The sequence below is a fragment of the Dipodomys ordii genome, unplaced genomic scaffold (assembly GCF_000151885.1).
Source record: "Dipodomys ordii isolate 6190 unplaced genomic scaffold, Dord_2.0 Scaffold49, whole genome shotgun sequence".
Lineage (NCBI taxonomy): Eukaryota > Metazoa > Chordata > Mammalia > Rodentia > Heteromyidae > Dipodomys > Dipodomys ordii.
Window position 1 is genome coordinate 2,048,630 of NW_012267265.1, and position 19,793 is coordinate 2,068,422.

The window sequence follows — 19,793 nt, forward strand, 5'->3', positions numbered from 1 at the left end:
TTTAACTACTATTATTTATTTTGCTTTATTTGGTGTTTATTTGGTAAATTTGTTCATGTGTATGCGAGAGAGAGTGAGAGATAGATAGAAAATAATGAGGATCAGACCCACAGCCTTGTGCATGCTTAGACATTCTTTACTGTCAAGTTCTTGACACAGCAATGAATAGAAAGACCTTTAAAAATAATTACTTAGCACCTAGAGTTTATGGATTCTTATTTTTCCTTAAACTCCTTTTACAAATGCTCTTCTACTCTCTGCCTCTCTGATCCATTTTAATCTTACACATTGAAGCATTACTAAATACTCAAAAAAGAGGTAATTATAATTTTTAAAGGTTATCTGTATAAGAACCTAAACCAGTGTGTTTTTTTACTCTAATTTTCTTTGTAAAAGGCTCAGAGATATCATATTAAGAGCTTCTAAACTTGAGGTAGTAAAATTTATTTGTCAGACATATACAGCTTCATAGTGTAGCAAAGTAGACAGAGCAGTTGTATCTAAGAGGTCTGGATCCAAGTACTGTCCAAGTCATGGAGCTGTAGCACTATGGTAAACACTCTTACACATTTTGAACTTTAGTTTTCTTCATCTGTAAATGGCATAATACATTTTCCACAAGCTAGTTGTAAGAATTCAATTAAAATAACATGTGTGAAAATATTTAAAATTGTAAACTATCTGAATATTTTAACAGTATCATTTTTAAATATCATTTTGAAAATGTGACAGAGATTTTGACAAGTTGACTTTTAAACTAGGTCATTGCTTGAAATTTTATCCTGTTTAGGAAATCAGAACTAATGGATTGTACTTAATGTTATATTTAGTATAATAGTCATTTGCAAATGTGGTGCTTTGCAGAATCATTTGCATTAATGTTGGTGAGATGTGTAAATTTGGAAGAAAAAAATTATAAAATCAAATTTTCACCCTTAGGGGACTGTTTTTAATTTTTTTACAACTGGAAAATATAAATAGAAGAGTGTTCAACCGTAACAAAAAATACAGCTACAGGCCCACTTGGCATTTTGTCTTATTTAGTCACTTTATATTCCTTCACATTTTAAATACTCTGGAAATCAAAGACTACATCATAGATATTAAGTACACTAATATTATATATGATTGTCAGAATTTTGGATCTTCTGGACTATAAAACAAATAGCTTTTTCTAGGCTTCATAGACATTGGGTCAATGATATTTAAATTTAGCCATCAGAAATATCCTTCTAAAACATAGTTTGAAGATAACCAAAATGCCAATTAGAGCTTCTCACAAAAAAAGTTTCTAGCAATTACTCCAGTATTTCCTTTATCACATCAAAATAGTTTGTCCTATGACAATGATCAAGAATATTTGATTTAACAGCCAAGTTTTTTAATATATGTTTTTTATTGTGAAACTACTGTAAGAGGGGTTACAGTTACATGAGTAAGGTAATGAGTACATTTCCTATTGAGCATTGTTACCTCCTCCTTTGTTTTCCCCTATCATCCCTTCCCTCCCCACTTCTCCAACTCCTCCATCTCCCCCCCCCCAGTTGTAAAGTTCATTTTCAACATAGTGTCTTGTACATCTCATTATTACAATGGGTCAACCTGTATCCTTATTTCAGCATTTTATTTCCCTTCCCCTCCCCAAATTAGAAAAATGTATATACAAGATGCAGGGCACCCACTTCAAATACAGTGAAAACAGGGGTTATACTGTGGGGGAAGAACATACAAGAGAAACAAAAAAATCACACAGTACAATTTTTTTTTTTTTCTGCTTATGTGGTGCTGAGGAACTGAACCCAGGGCCTCATGCATGTAAGGCAAGTACTCTACCACTGAGCCACCTTCCCAGCCACACAGTACAATTTTAAGAAAGAAAAAACCACTTGTGTCCCTATCTTGGGAGACATTTTACTTAACATCATTTCACTTAACATCATCTTATATGGTACTATGTACATAGCTTTTGACCTTTACTGCTTGTCCTAGACTTATACTAGTTATTGCAAATAAGGGAAGCCATGGGACCTATGTTTCTTTGGGCCTGGCTTACTTCACTTAATACAATTTTTTTCCAAGTCTTTCCACAAATGGGGCAATGTTATTCTTTCTGATGGAGGCATAGAATTCCATTGTGTATATATAGCACATTTCCTTGATCCATTCATCTACTGAGGGGCATCTGGGTTGGTTCCATATCTTAGCTATGGTAAATAATGCTGCAATAAACATAGCTGTGCTGGTGGCTTTAATTTGACCTTGTTTGTGATCATTTGGGTTAATGCTCAGAAGTGGGTCATAGGGGAGCTCTATGTGGAGTCTTTTCAGGAACCTCCATACTGCTTTCCAAAGTGGTTGAACAAGTTTACATTCCCACCAACAATGTAGTAGGGTTCCCTTTTGGCCACATCCCCTCCAGCATCTGTTGTTTTGAGATTTTTTTTGATTATAGCCATTCTAACTGGGATGAGGTAAAATCTTAATGTTGTTTTGATTTGCATTTCTTTTATGACTAGAGAAGTTGAGCATTTTTTCTATTGGCCTTTCTTACTTCTTCTTCAGAGACATTTCTCTTTAAGTTCACTTATTTATTGGGTAGTTGTTTCTTTGAGGATTTGTTGTTGGGGGATTTAGTTTTTTGAGTTCTAAGTATACTTTAGATATGAGACCCTTGTTCATTGTATGGCTAGTGAAGATCTCCCAATTCGTTGGTTTTTCTATTGTTATTGCTAGCGTTGTCCTTTGCCATGTAGAAACTCTGCAGTTTCATGCAGTCCTATTTGTCCAACCTTTCTTTGATTTGTGTTTATAGGTCTTTATTAAGAAAATTTTGTCCTGTGCCAAGGACCCCTAGAGTTTCTCCTATTCCATCCTGTAATGTTTTCAGGGTATCTTCTTTGACTTTGAGGTCTTTGATCCATTTGGAGTTGATTCTGGTGTGGGGTGATATATAAGGATCTAGCTTTAGTTTTCTACAGGTGTTTAACCAATTTTGCCAGCACCATTTTTATATAATTTTTCTTACATGCTCTTGGAATAAAAGAAAATAGCAGCCTAGAAGCCATTATTTCTTAAATTCTCCTCCTGATATTTCCTAGTTGGCTTACCATGTGAGTTATAAAAGAGGTAAGATTTAGGGAATGAGCACTGGGATATGTTCAAGATGATATTTATCCAGCTAGCCAGAATTACTTGCCCTTATAAAGTAGCTTAATGGAGAGAGTTTGCCCCCTTTGCCCCTTGACCTTTCAACAAGTAAAAACAACATTCTTCCCTTTTGAAGGGTACACCAGTCAGGGTGCCATCATGGAAGGAAACACAATCCATACTAGATGCTGAATGTCTTAATATTGAACTTTCTGGTTTTCACAATCTTGTGAGAAAGAATTTTGTTCTTTATAAATTATAAATTCTTTATAAATGTTTTTCAGGAATTTTGTTAAAGCAGCACAGATGAACTAAGACAATACCTGTATAATATTGTCATTCTGATTGTAAAATAGAATATAACAAGCATTGCATATTTGTTTCCTATTTTATTAATTTCTTTAACTATTATTATTTATTCTGCCTTCTTTGAGTTCATTTACTAATTTTTTGTGTTTGCGATAGAGAGAGTAACAGAGATAGGAGATATTGAGACCCACAGCCTTGTGCATGCTAAACTTTCTTTCCCATTGGACTATATACCCTTAATACCCCAGTTGCTACTTTATTCTTAGCTCATGTGTTTGTGTGTGTGTGTGTGTGTGTGTGTGTGTAGGGAGAGAGAGATTTATGCATATATATTATACATGTATTATGTATATTAAATACTATTACATATGTATATATGTATATGTTTATAATAGTCTTTCTTTGTAGTATTTGTGGATATGGCTATGAATTTGCTGAGTGCACATGTCTGGATACTATATTCTATAAGCTATAATGTGTAACACTTTCAAATGATTAAATTGACTTTAACAATTGAGTGTTAACATATTTTAATCCCTAGGGTAAGTATTTTGCTTTAAAAAATAGATTCATTTAATATATTTTTTAAAGTCTTTCCATTTCCTTACGAATGGTGCAATGCCATTTTTTTTCTGATGGATGAGTAGAATTCCATCGTGTATATATACCACATTTTATTGATCCATTCATGCATTGAGGAGTATCTGGGCTGATTTCATATCTTGGCTATGGTACATACTGCTATAGTGAATATGGTTGTGCTGGTAGCTTTAGTTGGCCTTGTTTGTGCTCTATTGGATATATTTTTCTCTCATTTTTATAACAAGAATGTACCAATAAATTTGCAAGTAAACAAAATGGGTGGTAGGCAAGAGGTTACAAATGAATTAACTGAAGTATAGTAGACTATGGTGAGCACAAATAGTATAATTGTTTAAAAATAAAAAGTCAAAGTCCAACAAATTACGTACCAGGAAATAGGTTCTTCCAAGAGGGGACTCAGGTGAGGTCAAGGGAAAAGGAGTAGAAGAATAAAGGGGAAGGGGAGAGAATTCAGGTAAGAATTCATTGTATATACCACGGAACTGAGACATGTCAGGGAAGGAGTGGGTTACAGGGGAGGCGGGTGATGATGTTGAAGCGATGACAGATAAAGATGCATTGTATATGTAAACTGCTTTGATAAATGGCAAAAATGCAATACATAACCTAACATTAAGATAATCAGAAATGTAGTCATTTCCTTACGTATGTAACTGTAACTCTGTACATCTCCTTTAAAATAAAATAAATTTAAGGAAAGGGAAGGGATGAGTTGGGAGGAGTGGGTGAGAATGTTCAATGGGGTGACATGGGTCAAGAAGTGTTGTATTCATAAACTGCTTTGCTGAATGGCAGCTCCTTTGTACAACTACTTGCAGATAATAAAAATACTCAAAATGTAGACTCTATGAAATGCTGATCTTACTATCATTAATAAAGATATGGTAAAGTTATTCATTACTTCAAGATGTCACTTTAAAAAATTCATTTGCTGTTATTAAGAAGGTGAAGTACAGAGGGGTTATAGTTACCTAAGTCAGATAATGAGTACTTTCTTTTTGAACAGTGTCACTCACCCCTTCCCTCATGCTCTTCCAGTTTTTCCCTCCCACCCCCACCCACAAGTTGTAAAGATCATTTTCAATATAATGTCTAGTGGGTAGCACTTCTGCATTTGTTTATCATATATCTCACCAAATTATCCCTTTCAACTGAGATGTAGAGAAAGTCAATGGGCAGATGCAGAAACATACTGTATGGGGAGGTGATACTTTTTCATGCCTTAATACCTAGATAATTTTGCTTGCTTGGAGGGAGTGATGAAACATGTTTTCAGAGAGCATGAATAAAAGGGTTTCTGATCTAGGCTTCCTTGCATGTTTTTGCATCCCTTAATTTTTACATTTCTATAGTAGGTAGCTTTTCTCTAATACCATGTTGTAGGTTTCCTACAAGAGCCGATTGCATACTCAAATGTGAGACTATATAAATTCTATTAGACCAAAGTACTTTGGAGAATGCAGAGAAGTACTACTTATATCCAAAGTACTTTGGAGAACAAAGAGAATACTTATGACAGGCTAACAGGGCAAACAAATTGTCATGGGGGAAATTCATGACGTTGCACTATTACTAATATGGATGTCTTCTGAAGTGGGAAGATGTAGAACTGAGGTGACCTACAGTAATTCTGAGCTTCCCAGTTGATTTCATTTGGGAAAGAATACAGTTTACAGTTCTCAAAGGAAGAAAGAAGAGAAAGTAATCATAAAGATCTAAAAGAACATGGGAAAGAAAATAACTCTCAAGAATAAGGCTGGGGAAGTAGCTCAATGATACCTTTGCACATGCCAGGAAAGAGCACTATCATTGAGCTGCTTCCCCAGCCCTATTCTTGGGAGTATTCTGCCATTACTATCAAAATCACCTAAGCTATTTAAAAGCTATTTTAAAATCACCTGAACGAGTATCTTCTCTTGCTTCTTAACAAAGTTTGCACTTCTGTTTTATTACATGGGTGGTAGTATCTCCACATGAGAGTGATTTTAATCTTCTAAACTATGCTTTGCTTTCCATTATGTGGCCTCATATTCATGTACTAATATCCACCTGTTTTCCTGAGGAAAAAGATCATTCTTGTTTTTTTTTTTTTTTGTGGTGGTAATGTAATTGAGAATGATCTTTTTCCTCAGGAAAACAGATGGATATTAGTACATGAATTTTGAATAGACTAATACCAAATTATAATCAATCGAATTCAGTGACTGGCCTTAACTACTCTCACAAGTCATACTTTTAATGTGATAATAATGACAGAGAAGAGGTGGAGTTTAAAAACTTGCCTAGCATCAGAGCAAGTTTTTTTTTTGCATCAGAGCAATACAATAGGTTGGACCTACTCTGTGGGCAATGCTGTAGGTCTGAGGGGTGGTAGCAAAGAGACCTAGAGGACAGAATGGTAATCAGCTGTTACCATAGCCAGTTACGACTGATGAGCAGTTACCTGATGATGGGACCCCTCAGTCAAGCCTTCAAGTAGACAAACTGCTTTCACATTAAAAAGGTAGGACAATCTAAGACCTAAGTAGAGAATTAACTTTTACTTTTTTCATTAGTTTGTTCTATCTCTCTATCATCTCTCTTTTTCTAGAGAACAATATCTATATATCTATAACTATATCTATATACATATATGTCACATATCTCTGAATGTATCGTCCTAAGGAAATGACCTCTTTTACAGTTTATTCTGCATTATCTTTTCAGGATTTCTAGTTTCTTGGCAAGCTGGTGTTACGTTCATCATTCAGAAAACAAGAAAGGTTAAGGGATTGTAAGTGTAAACATTCATGGCAGAGGGTAAACTGTATATCATTCTTAAGTAATTATATCAAAACCTTGTTCTGGAAGAACACAGTATAAAGTAACTAGAAATGTGTACATCTGGGCTCACAGATCATATGATAAAACCTAGAAATTTCAATAGAGAAAACAAAACAGCCACGAAGTTGCTGAACTAGCCAAATATGTTTGGTGGTTGTAGCTCTACAAAGCAGTCATTTGAAATCAGTTTATTTGAAATCACAGTTGGCTGAAGAAATTTTCCTTTCTGTGTGTTCTTGTAGTTGACCCTTTGTAAAACCCAGGCTGGTATCCCTTGGAGAAGCGACTAATGATCTATAAGAAAGGAATGCCACATTTTATCTTTGAAATTCAATCCAGATGATTTTATTGAGAGATTTTCAAACTGACTTTGAATGTCTTTGATTTTTGTTCTTGTTTTCATTATCTTTTATTACTGTTTGTAATGCCTGAGTCCATTTAATTTTACATTTTTCCTAGTATTTTATTATTGTTTAGTTTTCCTGAGAAAGCCCACAGTTGTTTTTCATATTTCAGTTACTACTTTTTTCCTGTATCACATATTATTGGGTCCTTCATAAGGATAATTTGTGCAAATCACTGTTTGATAAACCAAAGTCATAGGAGAAAAATTATAACTTTTGGCATTCCTTGAGTATTGCTACTAGGAGTGATTGCTGTTATTTGTGCTGTCCCACTGTACAATATACTTTTCGTAGTATTTGTGTTTCTTTTCTCATTGTAGCTATTTCTGTATTTGTTTCTCTTCTATTGAACTGTGGATCTCAGGAGAGTAGTAGCTGTCCATTCTCTACAGGGCTTTCAACTAAATTTTGACCATTGTAGACACCCATGGATTTGAACAGAATAGAGTGGACTTGAGAGTGGAATTACATGAAAGAGGAAGAGATTTCTAGCTGGAGCAGTATTTTGTAATGATTTCATACCAGAGTGTGCCACATCTTCTTAGGAGACAAAGCGTCTCAGGGCCCACAGGCATATTAAAGGCTTTGAGAAAGTCTGTAGCACACAAATTTGGTTATTCCGTTTTAACTTGGTATTCTTCAGATCTGCCTGACCAAACATACTTTGCGTCTGACATCTGCAATGGACAGAAATACAATTTAAATTAATTTAGGCTCCAAAGGGAATTTATTGGCTTATGTAACTGGGAAGAATTCTTAGAGAAGCTACAGTATGATGGAGATGGAGACCGGGAACTAAGAAATCCCTCTCTTTCATCTCCCTTTTTCTCATATTTCCTGATTTCACTTCAGGTGCTGACCTTGTTTCCTCTATTGTATGGCCAGTCTTCCCTACCAGCCTTCAGCTTGGTAGGGAACAAACTTAGAAAAGAGAGAATATTGACCTCCAAATATCTATGAATTTTCACAAAGAGTTGGTCTCATGTATCTATCCTATGGACCAATCATTCTTAGGAAATCTGGAATCAATACTGAGGAAAGTATTTTACTAAGAGTGACCATATCTAGGTTTTTTATCCAATTATGTGGCCTGAATGGGTCATGCAGAACTATTTGAAGAGCTGTGGGCATCCGGCAGGTGTCCGTGGTGCCCATGTCCTTCCTGAACTGTTCACAAAAATGCTTCGCGATAGTTAAGACTTGAGTCCAGACATAAAACTGTCTTTCTAAAAGACCTGAACAATAACTAGTACCAAAATCAGTCACATTCCCTTTCTTTGTGCCCTAACTGTGGGCACTGGTGAGATCTTGTAACTGGTTCTGGGACTGACCATGCTGTGAGATATAGGGTGAATTTGGCAAACGTAGGAGAATTTCTCCTATTACTGAATTTCTCCTATTATTACCCCAGCTTGTGTACTGTTTTTAAAAACTTGCTTAGTTGTCATTACTTTGCAACATATGAAACCAGCATCAGACAGATATTTTTTTTCCCTTCAGAATTGTAATGCTAACAATCCTTCAGCCTAAATTTTGTGGGTTTTTTTTTAAAGAGGAGAGTTAGGAAAGGTTTCTTAGAAAAGCAGAAATATGAATCTCCTTTATTCATGTAACACCTGTTTATTGAACCTTCCCCCCCCCTTGCACTCTTGAAGGCATTATAACAACAAGACAGATGGCTTTTCCTACCTCCAGGGGGATATATTCTTATCTTTAATTTTCCAAACTTAAGTTTGAAGTTGATAAATACAAGGAAGCAAAAATAAAGCAGAAGAGCGGAATAAGGGGTCTCTGGGGAGAAAGGAATTGAAATTTAACCTCATGTGGGCAGAGAAAGCCTCTCTGATGAGAAAGTGATTTTGAATAAGCCATGCAAAGTGAGGGAACAGCAGATGAGAAGGACCTGAGGCAGCAGCAGGCCCAAAGTGTCTGTGGGGGGCACGGACATCAGAGTGATAGCCACCAAAAGATCAAGAGAGAGCGGCAAGAAATGAGATCAGGGAGGTAATGGGCAGCTACCCAATGCTGGTTTTACGGGTTGTCATAGAGATATTGGCTCACTTACTGAAATTGTGGCCAGTAGAGGGTTTTGAGCAGAGAAGTAACATGTTCTGACACTTGGATTTGTTCTTCTGGCTTACTTTGGTGGATTAGCTGGGGCAGAGACAGAGCAGGCAACCAGTCAGGAAAACAATACCAACCTCCAGAGAATGAACAGACATAGACCAGGGTGGTGGCAACGAAGGTGGTGAGAAACAGCAGTTCTGGCTAGATTTTAGATATAGACCCGATAGGATTTGATAATGAAATAGACCTGGTGTATGAGAGAAGGAAGAACAATTGAGGACGATGGAATGGTTTTGGCCTAAACAATAGAAGAATAGAGTTGTCATTCACTGCACAGGAAAGATGTCAGGAAAACCCAGTTTATAGGAACTGTCAGAAGGGTTCATTTTGAACATGACATGTTTATTAGAACTGCCAATGGAGATAATGTAGGCCTGCAGCTCAGGGGAAATGTCCTGGATGGAGATATAATTTGTGAGTCATCTGTGTTTTAGGCATAAAACATGTAGATTACTCTCAGACTGTGCAGACAGCAAAGATCAATCTAACTAAGTTCTGGGGTACCTCAAACACTAAACCTTTTATTTTAGGGTACATATTAGTTTATCTTAGAATACTAGTATTCTGTTACCACAGCTGAGATATGCTAAACTAAAAGGACGTATCTTTACAAAAATCTTTCAGCAGAGCGTGTAGAAGTTATGTCATTTTCTTTAGTCATAAAAGCATACTCCTAATTTTCCAGTGTGGGCAGAGTTACGTTAGTAAGGGTGCTATTGTACTAAGAAGACACTGGGAGAGTGTCTAACAGATAGTGAGATATTCTGCATGTGTTCTGAATTAGGGTGTTGCTGTACTTGAAGGTCTTTGAATCTGATTTTCAGTGGTACAGAGTCCATTCCTTCTACTCATAATATTATTGCAGATAAATTATGTGCAAAGTAGCCATTCAGAATAAAATGCTTTTACACTCCTGACACTTGGAGTGAAAGGATTTACACTTGGGCAAAGTGTGATTCAGAAATAAATACTTCCAGGGTTTCTAAAGCAGCAGCCTGAGAATGGTAGAATGCTGTTTAGAAAAGGTAGAAATGGGAAAAGAACAATGTTGTTTTACATAATGACTGTATTATGTAAGTATGACAGCCTAAGCACACAAAACCAAAATGGGGGATTAGTCAGATCAACAGTCTACCTGGAGCAGGGACTCTGATGGGAAGGTAAAAACAGATTATTATACAACTTGTGTCCTGTGGTTGGTGAGCACTGTCTCTGGAGAGAGCTTCAGAAATGTGATTGTGTATATATTTGGACCACTTGGTCATGCCCCACACTCTGCTTTGTGTTATTGTGCTTCCTGGATGATCACAGTTTTGGCAATGTGATTAGCCACTTCCCATGGCTACTGTTTTCATATCTGAAAAATCTAAAACTAACTTTTAGTAGTATCATTTATTGGAAGACTAATATTAGAAATTTTGGGAAATTCCATATTACTTAGTAGTAGTCATGGTTTTAACATCTACCTTGCCCTTGCAGTTTAATTGCTCATTTATTTTTGGTTTCTACTTAATATTTTTTCCTAATTTTCTTGCATTTTGTCAAGTAGCTTTCCCTTCTCCTTCTCCTTCTCTTCCTCCTCTTTCACCACCACACCATCTCCTGCTGCTCCTCCTCCTCCTTCTTTTCCCTCCCTCCCTCCTTTTTTCCCTCCCTACATCCTTTCCATCCTTTCCCTCTTTCCTCCCTCCCTTCCTTCCTTCCTTCCTTTTTTTTTTTTTTTTGGTTGGTCATGGAGCTTGAACTCTGGGCCTGGGCCCTGTCTCTCAGCTCTTCAGCTTAAAGCTAGTGCTCTACCACTTGAGCCACACCGCCACTTCTGGTTTTCTGGTGGTTTATTGGAGATAAGAGTTTCATGGTCTTTCCTGCTTGGGCTGGCTTTGAACCACAATCATCAGCTCTCAGCCTCCTGAGTAACTAGAATTGCAGGTGTGAGCCACTGGTACCCATCTCCTTCCTTCCTTTATGATAGTACAGGGATCCGAGCACATATTTGCTAGGCAAGCACTGTGTCATTTGAGCCATTCTGCCAGCTCCTTTTGTGTTCATATAATTTACTAGATAGAGTCTTGTTTTATGTCCAGGCTGGCACTGGCTGCAATCCTATTTGTGTTTCCCTGCCTTGTGCTGTGATAGGTTTGCACTACTGCACCCTAGCCATGGTACTTTCTAGGGTCACTGGGATGACAGATGTATGCTAAGCACACTATTGGTTGTAATGGAGTCTTACCAATTTTTTTTTCTTCTAGCTCTTGCACTGTAATCTCCAAATCTCTACCTCCTTGTACTTAGTATTACAGTCTTCGGCATTGCATATGCATGATAGCTTCCTTCTTGTATGAAATGGAGAACTATTGGAAAAATTCATATCAAAATGCCACTGACAGTGATGGAGCTCTAGGTCCTGTCACTTATTTTCCCCAAAAACTCTGAAATAGAAATTGAAAATAAGAATGTTGACATAGCCTTTTTACTAATGGAGGAAATTGAGTCATTTTAGCCCTTTCCGTTTTAGCAATGACGCATGTAGAAAGAACATTGGTACTTTTGACATGAAGAGTGGGGCATTGATGTTGGATGATGAGTATGTATCAGAATCTGTATCTTTTCTATGATCTTTCCAAGTTCTCATCTTTATCCTTCCATGATTATTGAAATATTTCCTTTGGGTTTTATAAAAGAATAATGCCTACAAGACAAGCTTTCAGAGTGTCTGTGTTAAGCAGCCTTTCTGAGAAAACCATTTTATGCCATCTTTTCCTCTCTCCCAAACCTCCACATGTCTCCCTCCTCCTCCTCGCTGTCCATTAACTTGTGCTTCTCTGCAAAAATAAGAGTCCTGAGGGGTTCTCATCACCACCTCACCAAATTCTCCAGTCATTTACCTTTGAATCCTGGTAGTATTGATGAGCTGTGTTAGTAACTGAAGCCCATCCTCTACTTCTTCTCAATAGTTTTAGGTTGTTTGAGCTGCTTTGGTAATTATTCCCTATCTTCCAGCATTATCCCGTTTCTACAAGCTCATGGTATTCATATTCCAACATGCTCTAATATCCACATTTAACAGTTCCCTTCCTCATTTCTCCTCTCTTCTTAGTAGAGATAATTTTCAAAATATCAAATACCAGTTTGCACTCCTTCACCTGTATTGTTCACTTAGTACTCTGGTATCCACTATAATTGTGCTTGTTGAGATCCCATAGCATTGCCCTCTTGCCAAGTTGATTGGTTTACTCAGTTTTTATTTTATTTCAACTTTCATCCTCTTAGGACTCAGCTGATACACTGTCTTTATGGTGACCCTTCTTTACCTGGCTGTTAGTGAAGTCCTTGTTTCCTTTTCTCTGTCTCTGTCTCTCTCTGATTCTCTTTTTCAAGGTTTTCTGGTACTGTTTTCTTTTATTTCAATGAAAAGTAGAATTGATCAGGTATAAATCTTACCCCTTTATAGACACTCACTTTCAGGGTTGTGACACCCTTATGTGGCCGTGATGTTTCCCAAATGATGTCCTCTAAAGGTTCCATCTTTCTACTGGTATTTTTGGCAGGCATCTTCTACCTATAACTCCTTACTGTGGCTCTGTTAGAACCCAGTGACCTGGCTGGCTCCCACTGTGGTACTGCGGTCTATTTCATTACTTCATTACTCCCATCTCCTCCTCTTTGCCCCTTGAGCTTCCAAAATACTCTCAGCCTCCTTCCTGTTTAGAGGCTTTGCATTTGCCATTCTCTTCAGCCAGAATGTTTTTTATCCAGGTCTTTGCACGACTTGTGACCTTGTTCAGTGTCAAATGTATTTCTTCAGCAGCCTTCTCCATCTACATTGTTTAAAAACAGTATATACTTTTTTTTTGCCCATTTCATTTTCCTTTCTTAGTACTTATCACTACATCATACCCTATCTTGTTTCCTCCATGGGTATATGAGCCATGCAGTTATACGGGACATGCAGTTCATCTGGTTTCTCCTAGTATCCCTAGGAAATAGATCATCCACTGACCCCCACCCCATACTCAATGGTGATTGACTAAATAGTTTGTATTGAATGAGTGAAAAAAATATGTGAAACAAGTTAGGCTGCACGTTGTTCTTTGTATAAACCATCATTACAGCCTTTTCTTTTTTCAATTTAAATTTTATTGTAAAGGTGACATATAGAGGAGTGACAGTTTCATAGGTACATGAGTACATTTCTTTTTTAATATATTTTTATTGTAAAGATACTGTACAGAGGGGTTACAGTTACACGAGCAAGGTAATGAGTCCATTTCCTATCAAGCATTGTTACCCCCTCCTTTATATTTCCCCTACTATCCTTTTCCTCCCCAACTCCTCCCTCCCCTTTTCTACCCCCCCCCTCCAAAGTTGTAAAGTTCATTTTCAACACAGTGTCTTGTACATCTCATTGTTACAGTGGGTAATCCTGTATCCTTATTTCAGCATTTTGTTATTTCCCTTCCCATCCCCAAGTTAGAAAAATGTATATACAGGACTCTGGAATCCAATACAGTGAAAACAGGGGTTGTACCATGGGGAAAGAACATATCAAAGAAACAAAAAAAAATCACATAGTACATTATAAGTACATTAAGAAGGACAGCAACAAAGATAAAACCTCTTGTGTCCTTATCTTGGGGTTCATTTCACTCAGTATCATTACATCCTTTTCAAAGCTACAGATAACATTGATTCCCATTAAATAATTCACTAGGACTGTTTGGTACTGGGGTTTTGGATAGGCAGATGCCCTACCAGTTGAGCCATACCTTTAGGTCTCTTTGCTTTCATTAATTTTCAAGCAAGGTATCACATTTATGCCTGGGGCTGGGCTCAATTTAGATCCCCCTACAGATGGCCGCTCGTGTACCTGGGACTACAGGTATATACCATCATGTTCAGTTTATTTGCTAAGATGAGGTCTTTGAATGTTTTTTACTCAAGCTGGCCTCAAATATGATTTGATATGAGTCATTGCAGTGAACTGCCAGTTAGGGATGGTTGTGTGAAGGGACTTTCCAAGAATGATACTGGTGATGTCTTCCTTGTCCCCTCTATGGAAATAAATTCGGTTTTCTTGGCTCTTTCCATGCAGCTGAAGAATAAGTTTATGAAAAAACTGCCACGTGATGCAGAAGCTTCCAATGTGCTTGTGGGGGAAGTGGACTTCTTGGATACACCTTTCATTGCCTTTGTTCGGCTGCAGCAGGCTGTCATGTTGGGGGCCATGACAGAGGTCCCTGTACCCACCAGGTAAGCTGCTCTCCTACGTGGGATGGTCCAGGGTGTTTCTAGGGAAGCGTTCTTCTACTCATCTGGAGAATGAAGACATGTGCAGTGCCTTAGAGAGCCTGGATTTGAAATAACTGCTAAGTATGACTTTGAAACTTTAAATTATTTGGTACTTTAGATAATAATAATAATAATTGCAGTTACAACAACAATCTACCTGCAATATAGTAGTCTATATTTATAAAAGTGTGTGTGTGTGTGTGTGTGTGTGTGTGTGTGTGTGTGTGTGTGTTTGTCCTGGAGCTTGAACTCAGAGCCTGGGCCTCATTCCTAAGCATTTTTGCTAAAGGCTAGCACTCTACCACTTAAGCCATAGCTTCAAGTCTTACTTTTTTGGTAGTTAATTGCAAATAAGAATCTTACATAGCTTAATATATTTTTTTCAAGTCTTTCCATTTCCTAACAAATGGGGCGATGTTATTCTTTCTGATGAAGGCATAGAATTCCATTTATATATATATATATATGTATATATGTATGTATGTATATATATATATGTATATATGTATGTATGTATATATATATATATATATATATCACATTTTCTTGGTCCATTCATCTACTGAGGGGCATCTGGGTTGGTTCCATATCTTCACTATGGTGAATAATGCTGCAATAAACATAGTTGTGCTGGTAGCTTTGGTATGACGTTGTTTGTGATCATTTGGGTAAACGCCCAAAAGTGGGATTGCTAGGTTCTAGGGGAGCTCTATGTGGAGTCTTTTGAGGAACTGCCATACTGCTTTCCAAAGTGGTTGAACAAGTTTACACTCCCACCAACAATGCAGTAGGGTTCCCTTTTGGCTACATCCCCTCCAGATTTTTTCATTTACAGCCATTCTAACTGGGGTGAGGTGGAATCTCAAAGTTATCTTGATTTGCATTTCTTTTATGGCTAGGCGAAGATGAGAGAAACATAGGTCCCATGGTTTCCCTTATTTGCAATAATTAGTACATGTCTAGGACAAGCAATAAAGGTCAAAAACTATGTACATATGGCCATATAAGATGACGTTAAGCAAAGTGAACCCCAAAACAGAGACACAAGTGGTTTTTTTCTTTCTTGCTATTGTTTTTAACGTACTTATAATGCATGATGTGATTCTTTTGTTTCTTTTGTATGTTCTTCCCCCACGGTATAACCCCTGTTTTCACTGTATCTGATTGTGGTGTCCTGCATTTTGTACATACATTTTTATAATTTAGGGAGGGGAAGGGATATAACAAAAAGGCTTACATACGGATCCAGGTTGGCCAATTGTAGCAATGAGATGTACAAGACACTGTGTTGAAAATGAACTTTACAATTTTGGGGGGGGGGTGGAGCGAGGAGTTGAGGAAGTGGGGAGGGAAGGATAGGAGAAAAGCGAATGAGGAAGTAACAGTACTCGATAGGAAATGTACTCATAACTCATGTAACTGTAACCCCTTTGTACAGTATTTTTACAATAAAAATATATATGGAAGAAAAAAGAGTCTTGCCGACTTCCCTGCTTGGGCTGTCTTCGGACCACGCTCCTTAAATCTCATCATTCTGAGAAGCTAGGATTACAGGTGTAAACCATCAGCATTTGGCTCTAATCCTTTAACATGCAAACAAATGCATATAGACTTTACTTCTGAAGAAACTGAGTCTGAACAACTCATCCAAAGTGATACATTAGGTAAATGTAAAGAAAATGCTTTAATTTGCTTTATGCCTTATGAGGAAATTGGTAGTTGGCTTATATACACATAGATACACAGATACATAGACACATGTACACAAATATATTTGTAAAACTCTAAGCTATGTGCTTAAATTTGTGTACTTTTCAGTTATGCCATGCTCCATGAATTTTTTTTAAAAGGAAGTGTGCGACTGATGTTACAGTCCCATACTCCCGTTGATGGCCTCGTCATCTTGCATAAACACCACAGAAATCACCCCTGGAAATGGCACAGTAGTTAGGAAGCTTGATTTATGTAGTAAGATGAAAGGGAACATCACTTCAACTTGTGCTGGGGAAGGGTTTAAGGAGAAGTGTGTCCTTCAGGATAGCATCAGGAAATTGTCTTCTGGAAGGACTTTCAGAGTGTGGGTGCTTTCAGTGCTCACCCATGGGAAGGCACTGGTGACTTTTTCAGTTTCCATGGGGACCAGCAGACCAAGCTCGATCTCCTCAGTGAACTCTGAAGGTCTCAGCATGATTAACCAGCAGTGGCAAGAGGTTCATAACTTACTTTTAGCTAAGTTAGGAAGAAAATTAGAACACTCCGCAAGGACCTACTCAATTCAGGCCATTCTCCCTGATCATACCACTAGTTTTTAACCTGTTTTTTTTTAAGTTCTTAGGCATTTATTTAGTATAGGAATAATATGTAGGGGAGTGTTTGGACAAACAGCAAGGAGATGATCTAGCTTTTTCAATTAATGGGATTAGCATGATTTGTGTTTTCTGTAACTTATCTTTTTGCTTGAAAACATTCCAGCAGAGCCTTGCAGTTCTGTCTGAGCAATCACCTGGCAAACTGCTGACTAAGACAATGGCTGAAGTCCAGCTTGGTGCCCCGATGGCTTTATTTATATCTCTTTTTACTGGGGCTGGGAAGGGGAAAAAAATGTCAAGAGGTGTTAAAGAAAATTGTACTTGCTTTCTCAGTTTCATTGCCATTTTTCTTTAGAAGCCTCAAATAAAAAATATTTAAAAGGCTTTTTAAAAACACACATGTGTTGAGTAGCAAAATATTGATACTTTTGTGTCTCTTATCATCTGCTCTTGTCTGGCTCATTCTTTATTTTTTGTGGGTTTTTTTTTGTTTTTCTTCATTACTGGAGGATAATATTAGTTTAGAGGTGAACTATAGCATTGTTTGAATTAACAAGAGGAGCCAAGCAATTCAAAGGGGATGTAATTCAATAATACCGTAAAACTATTTCAGGGCAATAATCTGAGCAGTATATCCTTGCATGTTAACATTGTTCCAGGAAACAGTTTGGTCCATTTGCTATCCTCAGGACCAGTGCTGGCTGTAATCACTGACTAGGGAGTCTCATTAGCTTTTTTGGTAGTGAGTAATGTGAAGCCATTTACAATGGCTGCATCCTGTGAAATTCAATAAAGGAAATCCCACAAGGGATGTGGTAGTTGTTGGGAAGGCTGCGGCTGTTTTCCATGATGTGCTTTAATGTGTATGCTGCTGAGTTATGTTGCAAAGTCTGTTTTGTTGCATATCTTTTTATGGTCACTTTTCCCTTTGAAGGGTGGAAGAACTTATGCTATTATTATTGTTACTATTCCTAATACATGGTAATACTACCATGAACACAGCTTAGCTCTCACAGCTCCTCTTTCTTGTATGGGGTTCATACTTTTCTCCATCTCTCTGTTGGTCTGATTTAGCTCCTGCTTGCAGCTGTACCACTGTTAACTTGGTGGGTGGATGTCTGTGTTTGTGGGAGTTCTTATCTTTTATGCAAAAGTGAACAAGGTCTGGCTTTGGAAGTTTGAGGACTTGGTAGCTTGTATTTATGATCTGTCTAGTGTCATGCAGGCAGTTTGCTTGCTATCATCTTATGTCTATTCACAGGGTGGCCACTCCCCCAGGTTTATGGGATATATATGGGATAAGTATTCTTACTTACATTTTACAGTCAAGAGATGAATGGAACTCAAGGGAAGATTCACTATCGATGCCTGAAGCAGAGTAGAGATTTTTGACTCAGAGGCCAGATTTTAGGGAGAATTTAGGAAGATACCTTGAGTAGGTTAAAGAAAAAAAACATCCATTATCCCATGAAGAGCATCCAACACTCTAGATCAGTTCATCCCTTTCAGATGCTGATTTAGACAGCTAAGGAAAATGCTTTATTCAGTAAGCAGTAGTTTTTTTTTTAATAGCAGAATGTTTACATGTTTAGTGGTTCTAGATCATAATACATATTTTGTGTTATAATGGCATACCTAAGAGAAAGAGTTGATGTTTAATTCTTTTTTTTAATTTAATTTTATTTTATTTGTGAACATACTGTACAGAGGGGTTGCAATTACATGGGATGTTTAATTCTTAAAGCTATTACACTAAACATACTAGAGGAATTGAAACAGAAGTCCTACTCATTCAATTCTGTTCTGTCTACCAGTCTAATTGCTAGCTACTTGGTATGGTATATACTGTGGTTGGTCACGATGGATTTGTGGTCCTCAAGAATCTATGTGGAAGCTATAGCTTAGCCACATTTTCCAAAAGTACTAAGTGTGAGTGATGTGCAGGCTGAGTTTATTCTAGAAATAGCTATGATATATCAGGAAGGGAGGGGGTACAATCCTTTCTGAAAAGATTGAGTGGTTTAGGAAGGCTGGCTTTTTTCCCCCTGATATTATGCACTGTTTCTGCCTATAATTATTTTGTGAATGTGTGGATAGACCATTGGTTCCGGACACAGATCATCTGGTACTTCTTTTTGTTATGGAGAATGGTAGAGGCATTTTCTGCAGATGGAATTAGTTATTTGAGAAAAGCTCACAGAAGTACAAAAGGGCCTTATAAAGACTTGCCATTACTCTGACTTATTTCTAGCGATGAGCGAGTAGAAAATCTCACTAACGTAAATTAATGTTATTTTTTTTTCCGAGCTGTCAACATTGGCTGTCCCTTTCCAGCCACACAAATGTTTTGTTTACTCTAATTTCTTAATAAAGAGAAATAAAGCTTCTGCTTAAAAATAACATCAGTCTGTTGACAAAACCCAGCTTAGGTCATGAAGGGAGTTTTCAATACATTGTAGAAGCTGAGCTTGACAGGATGTTCTTGCATCGTAAAGGTTGTAGCAGCATTTGCTGCTTTTGAGGGCTAACGGGGAGAGAACATTTCGGGCAGAACCTTTCTCAGAGTTCTCACCTGGTTTGAGTCAAGCAGACTGGATTAGCAGCTCCATAGAGGGCCCTATTCCTGCAGCTGCAACCTGTGACTCAAGGTGATGTTTGTTGCAGCTGTGGCTGTTCGGCTTCCCCGTGTCTGTCATTTAAAGAAAGTCACTTAATGAACTGTTCCTCACTGGCATATAGGAAAATTCTAACAATGTCACATGTTGTTGCAGTAGTGGTAGTG

The 19,793-nt window shown here is 37.5% G+C and overlaps 1 protein-coding gene across 4 annotated transcripts in view; it reads left to right on the forward strand.

Annotated features, from left to right (window-relative positions):
- The window catches only part of Slc4a4 (solute carrier family 4 (sodium bicarbonate cotransporter), member 4), a 312,953-nt gene that overhangs the window by 168,424 nt on the left and 124,736 nt on the right, over window positions 1-19,793 (forward strand). For all 4 annotated transcript variants that reach the window (XM_013020185.1, XM_013020188.1, XM_013020187.1 and 1 more), the window contains one exon: window positions 14,506-14,663. In XM_013020185.1, coding sequence (XP_012875639.1) covers window positions 14,506-14,663 — 158 coding nt within the window. The remainder of the gene's footprint in view (window positions 1-14,505; window positions 14,664-19,793) is intronic.